The sequence below is a fragment of the Alexandromys fortis genome, unplaced genomic scaffold (genome assembly GCF_014885135.2).
Source record: "Alexandromys fortis isolate MF-2015 unplaced genomic scaffold, M_Fortis_MF-2015_v1.1 scaffold_5, whole genome shotgun sequence".
In the NCBI taxonomy this organism is placed as follows: domain Eukaryota; kingdom Metazoa; phylum Chordata; class Mammalia; order Rodentia; family Cricetidae; genus Alexandromys; species Alexandromys fortis.
This window is the reverse complement of record NW_026067924.1, coordinates 8,187,214-8,205,253: the sequence shown is the minus strand read 5'-3', so window position 1 is coordinate 8,205,253 and position 18,040 is coordinate 8,187,214. Positions and strand designations below refer to the sequence as shown.

The following is an 18,040-nucleotide window of genomic DNA, read 5'->3' as shown; positions in this document are numbered from 1 at the left end:
ACCTTATACGACCCCAAAAGCCCCTTCTTCAAGGTTTGGTCCTCAGGTGTGCTAGATTGAGAGGAGGTAGACTTCTGTTTGTTTGAGACAAAGTCTCACTATGTAGCCCTAGTTGGCCTAAAATTGCTACACAGGTCAGGCTGGCCTTGAAGTCAGAGATCTACCCGCTTCTGCCTCCCAAGTATTGTGAGTAAAGGTATGCACAACCATGCCTGGCATAGGAGTAGAATCTCTTAAGAGGTGGGGGCTAGAGGGGGGCGTTTATGTCATTAGGATGTGCCCTTGAAAGGGGTTGTGGGATCCTGGACTTTTTCCTCTCTTCTCACTTCCTGGCCTTGGCATGAGCCATTTTACTCCAGCATCTGCTCCTAGAATCCCATTCCAGCACCTTCAAAACAGGCCCCAAAACAACAGGTTCATCTCATCACAGACTTAAACTTCTAACACTGAGTCCAATAAGCCCTGTCTCTACTGAGTTGGTCAACTCCACACTTTAGTGTCAGAAAGCTGACCGGCTCAGTCTCTAAATACCTGGGATGTCCTGGGCCAACATTCTTTTCTCTTGGGGTCTCATATATATATATTCTCATCACTTTGAACAAAATTCCCAAATTCACTGTTCTAGCCAGGACTTCTCTTTGAACTTAGAAATATATTTTATACACTATTTGACTCCTGCATGTTGGTATTCCTTTGCTGGCTGTCCCTTGTAAATATAACCAAAACCTGACTTTATTTTTAAACCTCCACCTGAATAAGCATAGCCCTGGGATGCAATGATGACCTCCTTGTCACTGAATCCAGCACAGCGGCCATAGGTCCTAGCACAATGCAAGTGAGACCACAGCACTGTGTACCACTCTAGCAGGACAATAGTAAAAGAAAGTCTTTAAAACTGCCAAGAATAGAAAAAAGAGCACACACTGCTTCCTATTCTTCTCCACTCTCTCTTCTTTCGTCCACTAAGTCACTGGACTAGTACTGAGGTTAACTAGATTAAGCCCCTTTCTGCCCAGCAAACTGGGTCTCAAACTTGGAACATTCCTCATATGCTCTGGTTGTCTGCTCACACACCATCTTCTCAGTGAAGTTCCTCAGTAGCTCTCCACTGAAACCACACCCAAGCACAGCATCCTGCCACTTCCTCTGTATGAATGCCCCCTGACTGAAGAATGGATAAGAAAAATGTAGTACATTTACACAATGGAGTACTACACAGCAAAAAAAAGAAAAAAAATGACATCTTGAATTTTGCAGGCAAATGGATGGAGCTAGAAAACATCATTTTGAGTGAGGTAACCCAGACCCAGAAAGACAATGATCACATGTATTCACTCATAGGTGGTTTTTAAACATAAAGCAAAGAAAACCAGCCCACAAATCACAATCCCAGAGAACTTAGACAACAATGAGGACCCTAAGAGAGACATACATAGATCTAATCTACATGGGAAGTAGAAAAAGATAAGATCTCCTGAGTAAATTGAGAGCATGGGGACCTTGGGAGAGGGTTGAAGGGGAGGGGAGAGGCAGGGAGGGGAGCAGAGAAAAATGTAGAGCTCAATAAAAATCAATCAAAAAATAAAAAGAATGGGAAAGGTCTCAGAAAGAGGCTTCTTGCTCTCAGCCCTATGTCCTTCCCTGTGGACTGCTGCGTCAGGATCAAAGTCCTGGTATGAGCATGAGGACAAAGGTCCCATGATAACGGTGGTAGAGCAGAAAAGGAGAGTCAGTTCCCAAGAACATCATCCCATGCAGGAAGCCCCAGGCTCCACCCATTTCCTGCCTTCCAGATGAATGACGAATCTGTGTGCTATCAACTATAGTCACCTAGGGTTTCTCTTGCTTGCAGCTGAAGGAAGTTCTAATGTAAATTTTGTCAATGACTGATTCTAAAGACAGAAATACTTTAATCAGGGGAAAAAAAGAACAGCTTTTTAAAGAATAAATCTTAAAATATAATGCATTTCCTGAAAAACTGGAGGTACAATATCAAGTTTTTCTGGGAGATCTAAGGTCTGGTTAATGATCCAAAATGTGATGTAATTAATTTGTTCTGTCAGCCTAGCAGTATGTGCAGTGAGACACATACACACACACACACACACAGAGAGAGAGAGAGAGAGAGAGAGAGAGAGAGAGAGAGAGAGACTGACTAGATAGACTTATTAAAAAAAAGGGGGGGGAAACACCAGCAAATAGCATACTCCAACCAGGAAGAGGTTGAATGTAGTCTATCCCATATAAACATCCTTTGTGTGATTGTCTATAAGCAAAAATCTGTGCTTCTACCACCAAACCAAATCTTGTTTTCACACACCGCTTAAGTGTTTACTGGGCACCGACCATGAACCAGGCATTCATTAGACAGTTGTCTGCCCTCTGCTGTTTTTCCAGCAGGGTGAGAATAGTGATTTTCCCACTGCAATGTGTTGTGGCACCCAGCTGGAGTTGTGGTCCTCTGAAGGAGGGAGAAGACACGAGACAGCACTTCTAGGAAGACACTGAAAAGAAAGGACTGCACACGACTGAAGAGATCTCCAGGAATGCGCTGCTTTCAGGGTCACAAGGAGACAGCACATCTGGAGTTCAGGCCTTCCTATCTCCAGAGTCATAGGACAGACTGTTTCAAGTACACGGCAGAGCTCTGACATCAGGTTTGTCTCAGTCAGTGACACCATGGTCAGTGACAGAAGCAGGGCCATGCAGACACCAGTGACAACAAGCAGAAGGAAAGGGGAAGAGAAAGGCCTCAAAGATGTGAGAGGGAGCTCTAGCTGCAGAGCTGCCCAAAGACATGAGGGGCATGGGCTACATGAAACAGCCTCCTTGTGTTTCAGAAGCCAGTGTGAACAGGGGACCTTGCCCTTGAGTCTCCTCTGTTACTGCACTGTTTACCTTGGAGACTTTGAAAGGCATCTCCCGGGTGTCCTCTTTGTTAAACTGCTTCTCCCAGTTCCCTTTAAAGTAGATGGCATTTACAAGGACCAGCAGAGTGTCTGAATTCACCGCACCTGGAGACAGCAGCTCTTGGATTTTATCTGAAAGAAAGAATTAAAAAAAAAAAAAAAGGAATTAAAAACACATGGTAGTTGGTTGAGAATGGCTTCCATAGGCTTATATATTTGAATGCTTGTTGCCCAGTTAATGGAATCATTTGGAAAGGAATAGTAGGTATGGGCTTGTTGAAGAAGGTATGTTGTTTTCAGATTTCAAAAGCCCACAGCAGGCCCAGCTTCTCTCTCTGCCTGCTGCCTGTGGATCAGGATGTAGCTGTCACTGCTCCAGCACCAGGCCTGCCTGTTCCCTGCCATGATGCCATGATAACCCTTCTAAGACTGTAAGCAAACCAATTTAGAAGGACATTTGTACTTAAAGCAACAACCCTGGCATCAAGAAGACATCATTTTTGCTTCTGAAGATTTATTTTTAATTGATGTGTGTGTGTGTGTGTGTGTGTGTGTGTGTGTGTGTGTGTGTGTATGTGTGTGTCAGGCATGCTGATGTCCACAGAGGCGCAAAGTGTTAGTTCCCCTGGAACTGAAATTATAGGAAGTTAATAGAGATGCTGGAAACCGATTCAGCACCTCTGCAAAAGCAGTCTGGATTCTTAACTGCTGAGCCATCTCTCCAGCATCAAAGTCAAACTCCTTTAAAAAAAAATGTTTTAGAGAGAAGAAAAATAAGTCTAAAAGATTCTGGTAAGAAAAAATTCACCATTGAAATAAACACAAAGTTAATGCTGGACAGGCAGTTAGAATTTAAAGCAACGCTTGAACTGGAAAGACACAATTTGTGCCTACAACTTAAAGAGAGAAACTTTAGACTGTTTTAAAATAGACTGGTTACAAATTCAAATTTTAAAAATATTTGAAGTAATAGATATATTTATCTTGATCCGAACATGAGAGAATGCATATTAAAAATTATATAAAAACTTGTCAACATGCATATTTATGTATTAGCTTAAAATAAATTGAAAGTAGAATAGCGGTTATAAAATGGACTGTATGCATGGCGGTGGTGGTGCATGCCTTTAATCCCAGCAATTGGGGAGACAGAGGCAGGCAGATCTCAATGAGTGCAAGGCTAGCCTGATCTACAAAGCAAGTTCGAGGACAGTTAGGACTGTTACAGAGAAAAAAAAAAGAGGACCTTGCAATCTACAACCACAGATAAATGGGGGTTTGGCTCAGCATCTACAGCCATGCTAGATAACTACAGAAGGGAGAGCATCACCCCCAGACAAGAAAGAGCTGCAGAACTAGAATGAAAGCATTCTGTGTTCTTTATAAATAATGTTTGAAAAAAAAAATAAGAAACAGAGGGAGGGACAGTTGGAGGGAGGAACCGAGGATCAGAGAGACCGCAGGTTGGTAAGTTTTCAAAGATGTGTATCAATTACTGGGAGACATCATAGAGTCACTGTTAAAAGCTAGGGAAAGTCAGATAGAGTGACGTATCATTTAGTCCCACCACTGGGAACCAGGCTGAGTTTGAAGCCAACCCAATCTATACAGTAAGCTGTAAGTCACCAGTGCTACAGAGTAAGCCACCCTGTCCTTTAAACATTAAGAAATAGGGAAAAGCTATGCAAAGTGTTAGACACGATCTTACTGCCTGACTGTGGGGTAGTGGGAAAAACTGCCAACAGGTACAGCTTTCTGAACAAGCAACAGCCAAAACATCATTCAAACTCAAATACATGTTGAACCCAAGGTGCTCATGGCAGTAATTCCTATCTTGCTTCATACTACTTCACTGTGGCCTTGGTGATGAGCACACATAACCACTTTGTAATGTGAATGTCATTGTGTTATCCTATAAAATGCAATGCCATCAAACACCTCACGGCAGGTGCGCACAGATATACAAACACTCAATAAACAAACAAACAAAAACACCATTTTCAAAAGTAGGCTAACTGCTTAACAGGAACTGGGATGTAGTTCAGAAACCCAGGTCCTGCTCAGCATGCTCAGGGCCCTGGATTCAAGTCCCAGCTCTGAAAACAAACTGAACAGAACAACTCTGTGTTCACCTTCTGTCTTTTTGGCGACCCAGGTGTTGATGTGCTGTCGGGACTGCTCTGTGTCACCCTTAAAGTCCAGCTCTTCCATCTCTGCTTCGTAGAACTTGCGGCAGGAATCTTTAAAAGACTGAGAAGAGCAACACGATTACACAGCCACGAAAGGGATCAGCACCGACAACCTTCTTCCTTGATGCGCAAAAGCAGAAAAGCAAATTTTTATGATTACAGATGTGACTTGCAAATGAATACGTGGGAGGAGTATAAAATCCAGCCTTCCTGCATCCAGCTTTCTTTAACCACAGTTTATTAATGAGGTAAGATGGTGGCTGGTGGACCGAGTACCACTGAAAAGCATGATGAACAGCTGCATCCTTGTAGCTGAGGCTCAAGGAGGTATCTGGGAAGATGCTCAGATGCAGTACTTAAACGGCTGTCACTCTCATAGTCCACCACATGGGCAGAGGGAGGCTTAACCCCATGAGAGCTACAGCATCTCTGCACTGTGCACAGGCTGGACTTTCTACCACAGTTTTCCACACTAACAGAAATACAAAAGTGCATCATTTGAAATAGTGTCACCTAAAGCTGCAGAACACCAGGGAATGGCCATGGAAGCTATAAAACTGAAAACTTCATTTTAATTTATTTTACTTCATGATATGGAATTTGAACAGCTGTGGAACCCTAGTCACCATCTCAGAAAGGTCATTTTCAGGGAGTGAGCAATTCACAAAAACACAGTGAATGCTGGGATGGGGTTCAGTGGTGTACCACGGAGGTGAAAGACCAGCCTGGCAAGCACAAGGTCTTAAAGGGAACCAAACATCAGAACCAGAAGACAAACAGAAGCTCAAGCCATTTTCTGATATGTTCTGTAAAATGACAATGACATTGATGACCTCCCACATTCTGCCGTGCTGTTGCAACAGAAAACTGCATACAGTGTAAATGGGCTGAAACACCCACTATGCTGACAGTGTATATGGAATGACTTCTTAATATTTCTATGAAACAGCTTGTCTCTTGGATACATATTTAATTCCTCTTTGAGAAAACCGTTTTTATTTTTTTGTTTGTGTACTTATGTGTGTACACATAAATCTATGTACACATGTGTATGTCTGGATATGAGCACATGTGTGTGCAAGTGTATGTGAAGTCTAAGTTAGAAAGTAACTTGAAGTATCTTTCTCAAGAGTTCTCTCTGTACCTTATTTTTTGAGACAGCCTCTCACTGGACCTGGAGCTCAGAATGCAGCTGGCCAGGCTGCCCAGTACCCTCCAGGAATCCACCCCTCTCTTTATTCCCCAGTACTAAGGTGACAGACATGAAACTTCATGTTGGGATTTTATGTGGGTGCTGAGGAGCTGAACTCGGGTCTTTATGCTTTCATACCAGTCATTTTGTTTACCAAAAGAGCTCTCTCCAGGCCCTGAGGAAAGAGAATTATGATACAGGACTTCAACACCACAGTCTGGGTAGCAGCTGTGTGGCTCAGCAGAGTTACTTTTCTACACCTCCTCAACCACTGTAAATGGGAAGAGAGCAGTGGTACCTCAGGGATCAGCCACAATAATCTGGAGAGATTATTTTATTATTTAAATTATTATATATATTTTTATGTGAATGAGTACTATGCCTACATGTATATCAGTGTACCATGTATATCTCTGTTCTCAAGGCCCAGAAAGAGCTTAAGATTCCTCACAGCTGTAGTTACAGATGTTTGTAAGCTTCAAGTGGGTGCTGAGTTCTACTAGGAGTTTTCAGGTTTCAGATTTTTTTGGATTTAGTGATGTTGGACTTGAGTACTCAAAAATAAATAAATAAATAAATAAAAGTTTCCAAACTCAAGATCAAAATTTAAAAGATTAAAGTTGCAGAAGCCCATGACAGGAATAGAAGGGAACACTCTGCTAGTATCTCTGGCCATTCGGGAGAGCAATGAGCAATACATCTCCTTTCTACAACTGCATCTGACCTCAACACCTGCACATGGACATGGAACCGCATTCAGTAACTCACTGCTGGTGATGGCCCACACCGCTACCCGCACACAACTGGCTCACTATGTCACCAAACATCTACACTCAGAACTATCCGATGATGAATAATAACACTGACCACTACTTGGGCTGTGGGTCAGTGGTAGAGTTGGGGCTTAGATATCTGAGACCCTGGGTTCTACCTCTCACACCAACAATAACAGGAATAATAATGAAACAGAGTCACTTGATACTGAGATTCAGAGAAGGAAAGAAAATACTCATAAAAATATACACATAAAGGGCTGAAGAGATGGCTCAGTGGTTAAGAGCACTGACTGCTCTTTCAGAGGTCCTGAGTTCAATTCCCAGCAACCACATGATGGCTCACAACCATCCACAATGAGATCTGGTGCCCTCTTCTGGCCTGCAGGCACACATGTAGACATAACACTGTATACTAAATAAATAAATAAAGTTAAATACACACACACACACACACATATATATATATATGTGAAAATTCTTACCAACTAAATTTCTATATGTGCAGAACACACATCACCCTATATGAAAATCTCTTATTTATGAAGGGGCAGAAGTAGAGGATGGCTACTGCTTAGATAGTCTGTACAGTAAGAATATATTCACATGTCATTCCAAAGCATGGAAACAAACTGAGAATCACATTAGTGGACAAGGTAGTAGGGTGAATCCTTAGCTTCTGAGGACCTGCGTACCACATGATACTTACTGCTAGAAGGTCACAAGTCTTCTCTCCGAAGAGCTTGTTGGCTGTTTTGAGCAAGTACTGTGTACCAGTCTTGTTCACTTCGGTGAGAAGTGACTGGAAGCCCTGGTGGACATCTCCACCTCCATTGCCGCTGCATTTATCCAAAGAGAGTGCCTGAAATCAACAGATTAAAACACAGCTCAAGCCTGGCGGTGGTGGCGCACGCCTTTAATCCCAGCACTTGGGAGGCAGAGGCAGGCAGATCTCTGTGAGTTCGAGGCCAGCCTGGTCTATAAGAGCTAGTTCCAGGACAGGAACCAAAAGCTACAGAGAAACCCTGTCTCGGAAATCAAAAAAAAAAAAAAAAAAAAACACACACACACAGCTCAGCAGGCCCAGCTATAGGGAATGAGTCAAGACTAAACCCATCCTCAAAACCTTATAGATCCTTCCTGCCACTCAAAGAGCCACCCAATCAAAGATGAAAGTACCTAGACTGTTCCCTCCCCAGGGTCCTCACTTGTACCCTGTCAGCCCTGTTCTGAGCAGAAACGACCCTTCACAAGCTCAGCTCTTCATGTCCACTAACTGTGCTCTGGCTTCAAGCATGGCTACCAGCCAGAACTGCTAAGTGCAGTCCGTTCTGACCTCAGATCACGCTGTGTCCTCCCTGCTCTAGAGTCTGGATTGGACCCAGCACTGTCTGCCCAGCAGAATGTAGGAGAGGGACCCTGTTCTAAGCCTGGGTTTAAAAGGCCTGGCAGCTGCCACATTTATAATCTTATTTTCAGGCACCATGGTGGAAGGAATTCCAAGCCATCCTGCAGGAGGCCACCTGGAACATCCTGGAGTAACTGTACCACATACAGCAGCTTGAAAGAGAAGCAAGATTCCAGCCAAGAGTGAGCACCTAGGTACCAGACCTTAGATACAATTCCATAGACCTTCGAAGCCTCTGAAAACACTATGCAAATGACTTCAGCTGCTCCCCTAGGAAACAGGTAAACTGCCTATCAGTAGCTGTAATAGCTTGGAATTAAAAGAGAAGGAGAGAGTGTAAACTGAAGGCAAGTCTCTATGCCCTAACTCTCTTTGGGAAGGAGGCAGGCTGAAAAAACAACAAACACAGTATGCCTTGTAAAAACAAAAAGGTGCTGCAAAGATTTTACCCAAAATGCAAAGTCATAGCCCAAGGTAGTCTCCTCCTCTAATGCCAGGACAGCCTGTCTCTGCAATTCAGAAACCTCTGCAGCTAAAGCACTCAGTCCAAGAAGAGCCCTAATGGACATGTCCCTGGCCTTCCAGTCAAGGCTGCCCCATTCGAGAACTCCTTACCTGTGAAAAAGCTAAGGTTCATTAGGGCCAGAGAGAAGACAGTGGGCATCACAGAGGATCCTGGTACCACCCTTTGGTGTTTTACTCAAGCTAACCCTCACTTACATACTGTGAGCACCGAGGAGTTAGTGATAGGGCCCTAACAGGTATAGGGTGCATCCTTCCTCTCAGGTCTCCAACCATAGCCCTCGGCCATTTCATTCCATTTGCTCCTCAAGATGGATGTTTCTTGAGACTGAGAATGTGGAGGACCAGCTCGACTGACACTCCGTCGTATTCAGCTGCTGTGGTGCTGCCTACCTGAGCCATCTGGCTTGCAGTGTTTCCCTTTGCCCCCATGAAGACCATAGCCAGGGATGAGGAGATGCTCATGGGTGAGAAAAACACATTTTTTGAGCTGTTTTCACCCAGGATTTTCAAAAGATTTAAGGCAAAGGTGCCATTTGCTTCCCGAAGAGGATCCATGATAGCAAGCCTGGAACGAGGAATTAAAATCAGTATCACATAAATACGGCTGATGTGCGGGCTGCATCTACACTCTCGCTCACACAGAGATGCTGGGGCTCAGTGGACAAAGGGGAATCCCCACCTGGAAAGTAAAGGGACTTGCAGGAAGTGATACCACCCGGCTGGGCTAACTCGGGTCAGTACCCGACCCACCAGCCAGGACGTCCACAAGTGCAGCAGTGCAGCCTGGGAGCAGGCAGCTCTAGAAGCAGGGCCTGATAGCTCTGACATCATCGTACACAGTTGCCAAATTCCTTTTCCCCAGCTAGACAGTACAACATTCTATGATTTCCCATCAGCTCCCCTGATGCTGGGAACTCAGAGCATGGGAAAGGAAAGTAACAGGCTGCAGAAAAGAGAAGGTGCCCAGTTTCAGTGATGAGAACAGAATACTTTGCGCAGCTTTACAGCTACAGCTGTAGTCAGCTGATCAAAGAACCCAAAGACACCCAGGTTCCAAACCCTGCAACCTGGGAAAGTGTCTTCACCCTGGAAGAGACTTTGCAGTAAGGATTATTTATCTTAAAATGAAATACCTTGCACAATTCAAATAGTAAATGGAATCACATACGGCCTTATAAAAGAGGGATGTTAATTGGAAGATAGGGAAGAAGAAATTAATTCAGAGAAATGGGTTCTCTAGATCAAAGGACTGTGGCTAGCCACCATACCTGCAATCACAGTTCTGGGGAAGCTATGGAAGAATGCTCTCTATTTCAAGACTGGCTGGGATGCAAATGGAGAGGAAGAGGGGGTTGAGGGAGGAAATCAGTACAAAGATTTTAATTGAGAATAGCAAAGGAACACAAACCAGTAGTGACAGTGTAACAATCCAAGGCACAGTAGAGAGAGCACATAAACTCCCAGAGACCAAGAGGTGTCCAGGCAAATCTGACTTTATTAACAGGCTTATTTTAGTGGTTTCCAGTAGGCATTCATATCCACAGTCAAGCATTCTACTCTTCTTTCATTATATGGATGTTTCACATCAAGTAGTATTTATTGGCCACATGAGTGACGACAGGACTCTTAGACCCTTGCTCTGTGAATACTATATAGCTCATACCTCTTCACATATAACATCTGCTCTGGGCCCAAACATATTCTTGTTTTGTTATTTATTCCCTTATATTGATGCAACACACTGTACAACTTTCTAAGGAAGAAACAGTTATTCTGGTTTCTTGAACATCTGAAAATTTATTATTCTTCCATGCCACTGAGTCTGACAGGATCTAGAAAAGGTTCCATGTGACTTTACATCCAGTCATTCAGCTATGGCACCACTACTTCCCAGCTAAGAGTTTTGCTGTTTGAGGGCGTGATGATATACCGACCTCATGTCCTCAGAGCCCCTTTCGAACCTCAACTCTGAAAGCTTATGAACTTCTTCTTATTTCTGACAGTCTGAAACACCCACTTTTGTGTCCCTCTCTGAGCTCAACTCATGAATTTTGCTGGGCTCTTGGAAGACCCTTTCAAAACTAGCAAGTGAAGAGAATTTCCCCTTCACTCAGGAGAGTTTTCAATGTACTGCTCCTTTCTCAGAGACTGACTCTGTGCTCTCTCTTTCTGCATCACCCATCTGTCAGATGCTAAACTCTTGAACTGACCTCATCCAGGACTTCCCTAACATGTGCCGCTGTGATAAAATACCCCAACAAAAGCAACTTCAGCGAGGGTTTCCTTTGGCTCAGAGCTCCTCATACCTCCAGAGGTCAGGGGGAGATGAACACTTGCGCATTCATCTAGTTTTCTACATTTTGTGCAGCCCGGAAAATGGTGCCGCCCACTTTTATGGTAGGTCTTCAAACCTCAGCTCATATGATCAGGATAGTCCCTCAGAGGCCTGGCCAAAACACTGACCTAATCACGGTGTTCTTAAGTATTGTCTCCTAAGTGATTCCTGAACCTGTCAACTATCACCAGCCTTCTCCAAGCCCAGGAACACACAAAGAACAGCATTTGTATGGCACTGTGAGTCCAGTGGCTACAGAGATGACTGGCTGAGAACCACAGCTACGCAATGAGTCAAATATCTATTCCCTTTCACCAGCATAATGGCCCAGCACACAGCTGAAAGGCTTGCAAAGACTGCTTGGCTTAATCCCAGGTCCAGCAAACTCAAAAACAAAGGGGTGGTGCCCCATGTGGTCCTATATCCTCATGGTGTCTTCTTGCCAGATACTGGGAAGGTGGGGCACACAATGTTGATCACTCTAATTCCATCTGCTGCGACTGGCCTGAGATAGTTGCAACTCCCTGAACTAATTTAAAGGTGTTTTGGGCATGAAATGGCCTAACAGAATTTTAAGTACAGTCATTCCTGGATATCAGTTGGTATCTGAAGATGCCAAAATCCTCAAGTGCTCAATTTACACATGTAAAATAACTTAATAATTGACCTAAAACCAATGTACATGCTGCTACGTACTTTAAATGGTCTGGAGATGAGAAAATACCCAACACAATGTAAACAATAGATAAATGGTCCTGTTAGCATACACTGTACAGTTTAGAAAGCAAGAAAGGGAAGGGGGTCTGAATAGGTCTATACAGCCCAGGCTGCCCTCAATCTCTTATCCCCCTGCCTCAGCATCCTGAGTGCTGGCTGGGATTACAGGTATGCAGCAACACAGTTCAGTTCTCCTACAATGTTTTCTGTCAGATTTTGATTCCTATTGGCTATTTCATGCTGAGTTCATTTGAAATTCATGTATGGCAATAGTAGGTATGGGGAGCCCAATAAACTTAGTGTATTTGAGCCAAGAGTGACCCAAATGCACCCACTCTGTATGATGACACAAGTCATAGTGCACACAGTCACTCAGGGCAGCCATGAAACCCTGGGACACTCCCCATGTCCACTGATAACAGTGATAACATGTGCCCCAGCTCTATGAAGTTAGTCCCTGATTGCACAGTTTCCAAAGGTTACTTGATGCATCAGATTCCACACCCAAGTCCTAAACTACTGGAGGAAGGAAACGGGCAGCCTCCGGAAGAGTCCTATTACAAGCAATCGACTCCAAGTAAGCCAGAAGTTATTAAGTGCCAAGCCTCACCCAGTTTTTCCTCCCACCCAGCTTCCCGACACCACATGAATGTTAGATTCCCATCCTTCTGACTCTCAAAACAAATCTAAGCAGTAAAGGGGAAGAGCAGGCCTGTGATTCAGTGGTAGAGCAATTGCTCAGCAAAGCAAGGCCCTGGGTCCATCAACAAACAAGAGGAAGGGAGGAAAAGCCTAACTCACATGCCAATTTCATCTGGCACAGAAACTCTGTCAAAACTTTGCTCATGTCCTTCCTCCTAGCCCGACAGACATCAAATCTCGCAACAGTTCTTCTGGCGTGAGTTTAAGAAAAAAAAAGTTTCAAAGATCTGGAATGTTTTCTCATAAATTTCTATGTTTGAAATCCTCCCCAGCACTGGGGATTTGTCGGAACTTCCTAGCACAGCTAGGGCGTCGCCCCTGGAGGACCCACGCACACTGACAGGAAAGAGTGCCAGAACACCCAGCCCTTGGCCTCCTTCCGAACCCCTCCACCCCCCACCCCCACCCTAGATCCCAACGCCCTTCGCAGTGCGTCAACAGCCCGCGTCTCCGGGGTCTCCAGAATCATCAGTGACCGAGGGACATGAGTGGTCACCTGTAGCCTGGGACCCCGGCACAACAGCCGGGCCGGCTCCGAGTTGCCCCCATCCCGCGCCAGCCGCCTCCTCTAAGGACGCTGGAGGATCAGGTCCTGGCCGCAGACGGCACCAACCGGCCAGGACCAGAAGGCTACTAACCCAGCTGCGTCACGGGCCTCTGAAGCCACTATGCAGCAGAGGGAACCCGAGCTGGGACCACAGGACACGCTACACCCGCCCGCGTCCCGCGCCACAGTTAGCCCACAGCAGAGCATACCCGGGACTCTGTTTCCTCGTAAGAAGCAAGCAGAGTAGAGATGAGGAGGCTCTGGCTGCTCCACTTGCCTCAAATACCTGAGGGGATGGGGAAGTGGGCAGAGGCTGGAGGCTGGGCCACAGCCCTTAGCCAAGGGAAGGGCCAGGGAAGCTACTGACGCCCTACAACCTAGCCCATCCTTTGGCTCCAGGCCAGCTGCCACTGATCTTTCTGGTACTTTCCTGAGACTTTGGCTAACTCTCGACTATAGGAATGCAGTAATGTTATTAAACTCGGGCTGGAGTCTCTGGGTGGGTTTCTACAGCCTGTTTACTGTGCCCTTTAGACTGTTTGTCAGCCTTAGTGACACCAGAAGTATACCAGCCTTTGGGGGATGGACATAAATGTGACAGAGCAGGACAGACGTTTAAAGTGAGGGGGGAAAGACTTTATTGGGGTGAAGGCAGAGCGCCTGTCCCTCAGGCACAGAAACAGAGAAGTGGTCAGTGCCCATGTCCAAAGACTCCACTACTCCATTCTGGAAAAGTCAGTCTTGGAAGCTCTGATATTTCACACCGATGAGAAAGAAAGCCCTGTCTGCCATCTTGTGTTCCTTCTAGGAAGCAGGCTGAGCTGGTGGGGAGAATGCTGGTCAGGTTTTAAACCTTTAAGGAAAGGTCAGCTCTAAAACATCAGATTCTTTGCTGTCTCCTTTGCCCTTATCCTAAACCTAGGGTTCCCACCAATGACCATGTTCACATTTACAGTGGCTATTTCTGTGGGGGCTGTCCTAATTTATAGAATTTTAACCAACGACCTTGGCCCCTCTATCTAGAATATGTTGGTAGAAAACTAGGAGGCCACCCTCGCTGTAAAGTTTTATCTTTGAAGTACTGAAGAAGCAAAGGAATTCTCAAAACATCTTACTATTCCTCCTCAGCTCATTTATTCCACTCGAGTTTTAAGATGCAAAAATACTGTGTGTATATAGGATGAATGTGGAACTGTAATTTTCCCTTTCCTAAAAAGACTAGCATTCTGTGATCAATAATTCTGGATTGTGTGTGTGTGTGTGTGTGTGTGTGTGGTTGTGTGTGTGTGTATGTACTGGGTATATGTGTATGTCTGTGTGTATATGTGTGTGTGTGTGCTGGGTATATGTGTGTATGTGTGTGTACGTATATGTATGTGGGTGCTGGGTATGTGTGAGTGTGTATGTATGTATATGTGTTGAGTGTTATATATCTCCCTCCATGTAGGTCCATATTTCATACAATTATTTGCAGCCAGGTTCTCTGGCCATGCTTAGTTTCCAAGAGCAGCTGCAATCCTGCCAGACCACTGGTAGCCACCTAAAAAAGGCTCAGGATGTATTTCTCCTTCTCTTTTGTTAATATGTAGATGGCTTGGGGAGAGGTGTGGATTCCAAGTTGGTGACTAAGTTGCAGGCCTGATGGTGCTCCTGCCTCCCCAGAAAGAGAATATTAATGAGTTTCCACCTTGGTTTACCTGGGAAAATAAAATGTGTTTGAATAATAAACGCGGGTAGATCATCAAGAATGAATGAAGCCTGAGATGCCCTTCCGATATTGCTGTGTGAACTGTGTCTCATTATTTCCCGTGCCTCTGTACCGGTCGAGTTAGGGAAAATATTCTTTATGTTGGGGCTTCAGACCCCGACACCTCCATATGAAACAGAGATCTTGCTTATTCTTTTCCCCAGCTATACAGTACTCCTTTGTGTGCATGTGACTGATTCCTATGATTTTAGGTTTTTAAATAAGCTACATGTAGTGGGGGCAGGAGTACATGCACCCTCTCGGCCTCATTACCATGACCACGGTTCTGGCTCTCTGTTTACTTCACTGTCAAGTCTGTGGGCCAAGGTGTTCTGTAGGTCACCACAGCAGCTCTGCTTCATGACATCCAGTAGTCATGCCACAGCAGAGGAAATACCTCCACGACACCTGGAGGATGAGCTCTGATTTAGTAAACTCCCTTAAGGAAATGTTTCCAGATCCTCCCAGAAAGATCCCTCAACACGAGGTTGTTCAATGTGCGTTTGTCACATTTTATGGTGTGTATTCCTCTGGACTTATAATGAGAGACGTGGTGGCATTCAAAAGGAGCCGGTTTAGAAGTACACAGTAGGTGAAGTCCTCCAATGGGTAAGTAATGCTAGTGCTAATGTGACCAAGGCCTGGGATTTGGTTGTCTGCTGTGTCTACATTGGGCACCACTAGAAATGACATTAGGAACCATCTTCCCTCTCTTTAGGTAATTCCTGAGGGGCAGGAGTGGGTGGGTTATGGGAATCTTCCCACCCTACCCCCTCCTGCCAGTAACTGGACCCAGAGCTTCTGTATGCTAAACCCACATTCTGTCGCTGATCTCCCTCTCCAACTCAGCTCCCTCTGCTAGCAATTTTTTTTTTATAAAGCCTAGCAAAGCAGTCTCTAAAGCCTGATGGAGAATATAAAGGTGAGTTTCCCATTACTCGTAGGTCTTCTCTATTTTCTCCTCCTTTCCCTCTTCTCTTCCTCATTTAATGAAGAACTAACTGTGCTTATCTCTGGTAGAGAACCTTAGCCCTGTGGACCCTGAATGGTCCAAGAAATGGAAGAAAATGAGCAGGAGTATATCACGGTATCAGTGACTCATCAGTCTCCTGGGTTTCTTACTTTTCCAAGGGGGTTTTCAGAGACTGAGTCTCCACTCATAGCAAGTGTCCAGGCACTGGAAGCTCCTACATATTAGTATAGGTGGCAGATAGATGGATAGATGAAGACAAGGTCACTGTGCGAGGACGGAGAAATACAGAAGGCAAGGAAGGGGGATGTCGCTCCGTGATAGGAGTTGTCCAGCATACGTAAGATCTAAGTTTCAAAGTTTCAATCATTTGCAACACACACACACACACACACACACACACACAGACAGACAGACAGAGATGAGAGAGAGACCACAATAAAATACATCAATACAAGTTCAAACAAAAAAAAGTCAAACAAAAACTCCAGGTACAAGACTAAAAGAAGAGTATGGAGAATACCAAGCAGGATCTCTCCTGGCATCCTGCCTAGAACCTGGTAAAACGATAGCTACCCAGCATGGAGGAAGTTCCAGATCAGTACCAGCTTGATTTCTTCAAGCTGTGTAACCAAACTGTGTGGCGACTTCAGTAATAGGATCTTTCCATTGAGTTGTGGTGGGAAACCAGGAGGAAAGACAATAGCATGTATTATTTTAGGGTCTCTAGGACCTTCTTACCTAGCAACTCCACATACTCCAAAGTATCTCATACCTAGCATTAGCTTTTTGTTTGATAATCTTTGGTCTCTGGGGGCAGAAAGAAGGTAAAAGCCAGAGTTCAGAGGACTGCTATAGCACAGTGTCTTCTGGACACAACAGTGCCATTGTATCCATGAACTCAGCTGATCTACCTATACAAGAAAAGTAGTCAACATCCCAGCATGGATGAGAAAAGAGCTCAAGAGGAACTACTGGTAGTTGATGGCTTCTAGGAGAGGTAGAGTCAGGGGTGTTGCACCTGGAAATCTGCCTATGAGCCAACCCTGCCTATAAGGACAACCCTATACCCTGGTCTACATGAATCGCACTAAGTGGGCCCAGTGGGTTATCTTTAAAAGAAAGAAAGAAAGAAAGAAAGGAAGGAAGGAAGGAAGGAAGGAAGGAAGGAAGGAAGGAAGGAAGGAAGAAAGGAAGGAAGGAAGGAAGAAAGAGATGGAGGAGGAAATGAAGTTGGGAAGAGGGGGAATTTCCAGCCAAAGTCGGGGGTGGGGAACATGATTAAAGATACATTATACACATCTATGAGATTTTCAAAGAATAAATTTTAAAATTTAAAATTCCATCCTCAGCACCTTTACAAGGCAAACAGCAAACTGAGTGGGAGTCAGGCATGGGAAGAGATGAAGAGACAGCAAAAGGCCAAGAAGCAGCTTGAGGAACTATAGTGAAACAACCAACCAGAGCTGGAAGGAGCTGGAAGGATTGTGTTTAAGGTCACAACCACAGCGGGCTTTAGGATATAATTTGCCTTTTTAATTGTGACAATCAGAAACAGTGAGCAAACTACTAGGAAATATAGAAATTGTCTGCCAAAAAAAAAAAAAAAAAGAAAGAAAGAAAGAAAAAGAAAACCAAAATTGAAAAATGTCTTGCTCAATAGCACAACAGTGGTACTGCTTTTGTCTTTAACATTTTGCTTTGTTTTGTGTTTAATCAGCCTCTTATTCGATGGCTCAGATGACATTTGCACTGCACAGCTCAACACAGTAACCTAGCACCTGGAAGACAGTACCCAGAACAGTCGGGGCCATAAAGTTTGTTGGTCCCACTGTGCCAGAAACCTGGAAGATGGCTATGACCTGAATCACCATTATCTCTTTACTATTGAAAGTATATACTCTTGCATTTAAAACTTAAATTTTGAGAATCTTGTTACTCTGGAATTTTTTTTTTTTTTTTTTTTTTTTTTTTTTTTTTTTTTTTTTTTTTTTTTTTTTTTTTTTTTTGTTTTTTTTTTTTTTTT

At 44.4% G+C, this 18,040-nt stretch overlaps 2 protein-coding genes across 8 annotated transcripts in view; both read right to left on the bottom strand.

The window, feature by feature from the left end:
* LOC126501521 (serpin B6) overlaps positions 1-18,040 on the bottom strand; it is a 110,135-nt gene that overhangs the window by 43,584 nt on the left and 48,511 nt on the right. For 2 of the 7 annotated variants that reach the window (XM_050142216.1, XM_050142214.1), the window contains exons 1-5: positions 13,247-13,314; positions 9,387-9,561; positions 7,773-7,925; positions 5,042-5,159; positions 2,899-3,041 (exon numbers count right to left, since the gene is read on the bottom strand). In XM_050142216.1, coding sequence (XP_049998173.1) covers positions 2,899-3,041; positions 5,042-5,159; positions 7,773-7,925; positions 9,387-9,561; positions 13,247-13,299 — 642 coding nt within the window. In that variant the 5' untranslated portion in view covers positions 13,300-13,314. Of the gene's footprint in view, positions 1-2,898; positions 3,042-5,041; positions 5,160-7,772; positions 7,926-9,386; positions 9,601-13,246; positions 13,315-13,506; positions 13,511-18,040 lie in introns of those variants that run through there. The other 5 variants (XM_050142221.1, XM_050142217.1, XM_050142220.1 and 2 more) reach the window with 4 other exon arrangements.
* LOC126501523 (serpin B6-like) overlaps positions 1-18,040 on the bottom strand; it is a 125,024-nt gene that overhangs the window by 59,090 nt on the left and 47,894 nt on the right. The window lies entirely within an intron of this gene.